The sequence below is a fragment of the Chaetura pelagica genome, unplaced genomic scaffold, assembly GCF_000747805.2.
Source record: "Chaetura pelagica isolate M959 unplaced genomic scaffold, ChaPel_1.0 scaffold181, whole genome shotgun sequence".
Taxonomy (NCBI): domain Eukaryota; kingdom Metazoa; phylum Chordata; class Aves; order Apodiformes; family Apodidae; genus Chaetura; species Chaetura pelagica.
In genome coordinates this window covers 1147584-1151340 of record NW_009951992.1, presented here as the reverse complement: position 1 = coordinate 1151340, position 3757 = coordinate 1147584, and the positions used below count along the sequence as shown (strand labels likewise).

The 3757-nt window shown below is 62.1% G+C and overlaps 1 protein-coding gene across 1 annotated transcript; it reads right to left on the bottom strand.

Moving 5' to 3' along the window:
- On the bottom strand, nucleotides 1–3623 carry WNT2B (wingless-type MMTV integration site family, member 2B). Its single transcript, XM_010001842.1, has 4 exons — nucleotides 3434–3623; nucleotides 1589–1866; nucleotides 920–1184; nucleotides 1–230 (listed from the first exon to the last, which is right to left on the bottom strand). Exons 1-4 carry the CDS (start codon nucleotides 3558–3560, stop codon nucleotides 1–3), a joined length of 900 nt encoding a protein of 299 aa, XP_010000144.1. The 5' UTR covers nucleotides 3561–3623.
- Between the last annotated feature and the right edge of the window lie 134 nt (nucleotides 3624–3757).

The following is a 3757-nucleotide window of genomic DNA, read 5'->3' as shown; positions in this document are numbered from 1 at the left end:
TCAGGTCTGGTCCAGCCACTCGGCCCGTTTCGGGGCTTTACATGTGTGCACGTCCACAGTGTCCTGGCACTCCTTGCAGCGCACGGCGCAGCACCAGTGGAACTTGCACTCGCACTTGGTGACGCGGGTGACGCGGGTCGTGTCGTACCCCCGCCCGCAGCACATCACCTCGCAGCCGTCCGTCCCGCGGGACGCTTTGCTGCAGACGCGCCCGGCGGTGCCCAGGGAGCCTGCGGGGGAAGAGAGAGGGTCAGGCTGTGCCCCCTCCCTCTGCAGCAGCGCCCTCAGGTACCTCAGTGGTTAAATCTTCTTGTTTCTGGGTGGGCACAGCAGAGGGGAAGGGGCTGCGGGGACTGGGCTTGCTGTGGGGGGCACGGGGGGCTGCAGCATCTGCTTGGGCAAAGGGCTCACAGAGGGGCCAGCTGGGGCACTTGCTGCTGTCCCCACTGAGCCCCCACCAACACCCCCATGGTGACTGCCAAGCCCCAGCCTGGGGATGCTCCATGCTAGGAAACCACTGATGTTCCCTGCAGGAGCTGAGCAGCCCCCACGCCTTCCCAGCTCTCACCCTGGCCAGGGGCTGTGCTTGGGAGCTGCTGGCAGCCTGCCCCACCCAACGGGCTCTTCACTGCTCGCTCGGGGAGCTTTGCCCTGTGGGAGAAAGGCTCCATGGAAATGCTGCCCTGCAGTTATTACAAGAGGCCTGGGGATTCTGGCCAAACCCAGTGCTGACAGGCAGAGAGCACTGACACCCTGGGTGACTCTCCACAACATGACACCCTCTCCCTGCCGTGGGACTGGGCATTGGTGGGGGAGCTGATGTGCCAGAGCAGCCTTGCCAGGCTGGGCAAGCTGGGAGCTGCTGCTGGGGGGGGGGGAAGAGCTGCTTTTGGACAATGACTGGAGCTTTGGTTTTTACCTGCTGACTTGTCCATCACGCAGTAATCAGGTGAGTTCTCAAAATACACCAGATCTGTTTTTGTGGGCTTCCTGAAGTTCTTGTTGGCCACCATGAAGCCAGTGCCATCCTGGTTCATCGTCACCTGGATGGCCCCGTTGTATTTCTTCCTTAGGTAATCCCCTGTTTTTCGGAAATCTGACATTGCCAGCCAACAAGTCCTTAGTGTGCAGGAGCCACTGACCCCGTGGCATTTGCACTCCAGCTTCAGGAAGCGCTTCACTGCCTGTGGGAAGAGGGATGGATGCTGTGAGGAACGGGGGTCACCCTGGGCACTGAGAATCACGCCTGGGGCTGCTCAGCCCTGGTGCATCTTACCAACCCCTGCCAGTGGGGGACTGGCTCCTAACGGGAGAGGGGAGCTGCCTGTGGAGGACACGTTCCCTCTGTTGCCGATGCATCAGCAAGGACAAGTGCTGGGGCAAGGTAAGCAGGGTCCTGCCACCCCCAGGGGGCCATTCCCTGACAGAGTGTGCAGAGGGCACTGGGAGGGCAGGGTGGTCCTGCCCCCTGCCTGCAGCAGGACCTGCCCTGCACAGCCACCCAGGGTCCCACTCCCCTGCTGCAGCTGCTCCTGCTGCCCCACGGAGGGGCTGGGGGCGGGGCTGGGCAGGCACAGGCTGCACTCACCATCCTCCCGCAGCGGTTGTTGTGCAGGTTCATCAGCGCCCGGGCGTCCTTCACTTTCTTCTCCTTGGCATCCACGAAGGCTTTGGCAAACCGGATCCCGTAGTTGATGTTGTCGCTGCAGCCGCCCCAGTCGAACTCCCCGCGCTCGTCCTTGGCGCGGCCCCTCTTGAGGGGGTCACAGCTGCAGGCCTTCAGGTCCCCTTGGCTGCACGCCCGCGTGATGGCATAGACCACTCCGGCCGAGGAGATGGCGTAGACGAAGGCGGCCTCCCTGCTGCCTGTGTGGGGACAGATGGGGACAGGGAGTGAGCATGCCAGGCTGTGCCAGGCTCCACGGCCCATGCGGGAGTGGGACACTGAACAGCAGCACCTCCATGGCTGGGGGCAAGACTGTCCTGCACACAGGTAAGCTGAGTCCATCCTCCACTTCCCTGGCACCTTTCAGGCTAAGGGGCATTTCACACTGAGCTTCAAAGCTCAGCAGCCCGGGGTGCTGAGCTGCTCCCAGGGCTGTCTGCATGGTTCCCCTCACTGGCTTGTGGCTCAGGGGCCCAGTGGGTGCCCGTCAGTGCTGAAACTGTGGGCCCAGCCCCAGCACCTTCATCTGGGGCTGCCTCCCTCCCTCCCAGGGCGCTGCTGAGCGCGGGCGCTGGCGGCAGCTCGGGCTGGGCTCGGCTTTCCCCGCACAGCACAGCGTGCTGCCTGCTATTTTATGTCTCTGGTTCAAGTTCGCAGCTGTTTTTATAATACTGTAAAAGAAACTGCAAATCAAAACCATGTTTGTCTTCATTTTGAGAGCCTTTGAAAGCAACTTCAAAGGCAGAGCTCTCTTTGGGCCTCGCAGGATGGGGCTGTGCAAGGAGCTTTCATCATTCCCCATCCTTTGCCAGGAGAGGATGCGGGCAGCAGTAAAGGTGCCGTCGTGAAGATGCAGAGGCTGAGACCAGGCAGGGTGAGTGCTGCGTCCTGGTGCTTACAGCCCCCTTCCCTCCAGCCAGCTCCTCTCTGGGGGTCTGGCTGCAGGCTCTGCTGCTGATCTGCCCTGCTGGGCAGCTGCCCCATCCCCCCGCCAGCTGGGAGCAAGCCCCCGCTCCCTCGGCGGGCGCCCACATGTCCTCCAGATGAGCTGCTCCCCGAGCGTGGAGAGGCTCTTCCCAGCTGCCTTTGATTTGGAGGCTGCGTGGCTGGATGTGCCCCGGCACATCGCAGCAGGGGGCACAGCAGCATCTGTCCCACAGCACCAGGGGCAGCTGGAGCCTGCGATGCTGCTCCTGCTCTAGAACTGCCCCGTCCTTGTCCCCATCGCACCTCTCCTCTTTGCTCCTTGGGCATGTCCCTGCTTTTGCTGTATCTGTCCCTCTCCTGGAGTGGGTAGGTCCCTCCCAGGCGGGGTCTGTGCACAGCCCTTGGTGCAGGGCTGATGTTTGCCCGCAGCCGTGGTCCTCCTCCACCTTGGAGCAGGCAGCGAGGACGGAGCTGTGGCTCTGCCTCGTCTCTCTTGCCATGCAAGGGAACAGCCAGTTCCCACGTGCACTGCTGAGTCCTGGCCAACCCTGCTCTCCAAATATTTATATATCCCATTACTGTTTACATACAAGCCTGTTCTCCGGAGGTGTCTCCTCCTTCCCCCTTCTCCCCCAGTGCTCTCCCTGCTCCATCTCATCTGGTGCAGCTATTTCAAATGCAGTGCTCTGCTCCCATTACTGCTCGATTAATTTACAGGGAAAGGCAAAGCTCTCCTAAGGGAGTAATCCAAGCCACCGGGCACGGCAGCTCAGCGGGAGGACAGACTCTCCCAGGGAGACAAGGCATGTGGCAGTGGGAAGGGGACGGGGCAGAACCTACTTCGCAGCATGACCCGGCCGAAGACAGTGTGATCCCGGTCCAGGGTGCTGCAGTTCCAGCGGTGGTGCCGGAACTGGTGCTGGCATTCCCGGATCCACTCCTTGGCTCCCTCCCCGACCGACTGCATGATGTCTAGGTACCTCTGGCACAGCTGCCGCTGCTTGTTCACCAGCCCGGGGATGTTGTCGCAGATCACCCTGGCGCCCAGCGCCCCGATGTACCTGCGGGAGGAACGGTGCGGTGTTACCGCTCTGCCTGCAGAGCGGGGGGCCTCACCCACCTGCAGGGGTCTTCTATTTGAAGCCCACCTTCCCCTCTTTTCCT

Excerpts from the sequence above, each read along its gene's own strand:
- WNT2B (XM_010001842.1), bottom strand. The coding sequence starts at position 3,560 with ATGCAGTCGGTCGGGGAGGGAGCCAAGGAGTGGATCCGGGAATGCCAG. Across the intron at positions 1,867-3,433 it reads CGGCCGGGTCATGCTGCGAA|GCAGCAGGGAGGCCGCCTTC; the intron begins GTAGGTTCTGCC and ends GTCCCCACACAG. Across the intron at positions 1,185-1,588 it reads ACAACCGCTGCGGGAGGATG|GCAGTGAAGCGCTTCCTGAA; the intron begins GTGAGTGCAGCC and ends CTCTTCCCACAG.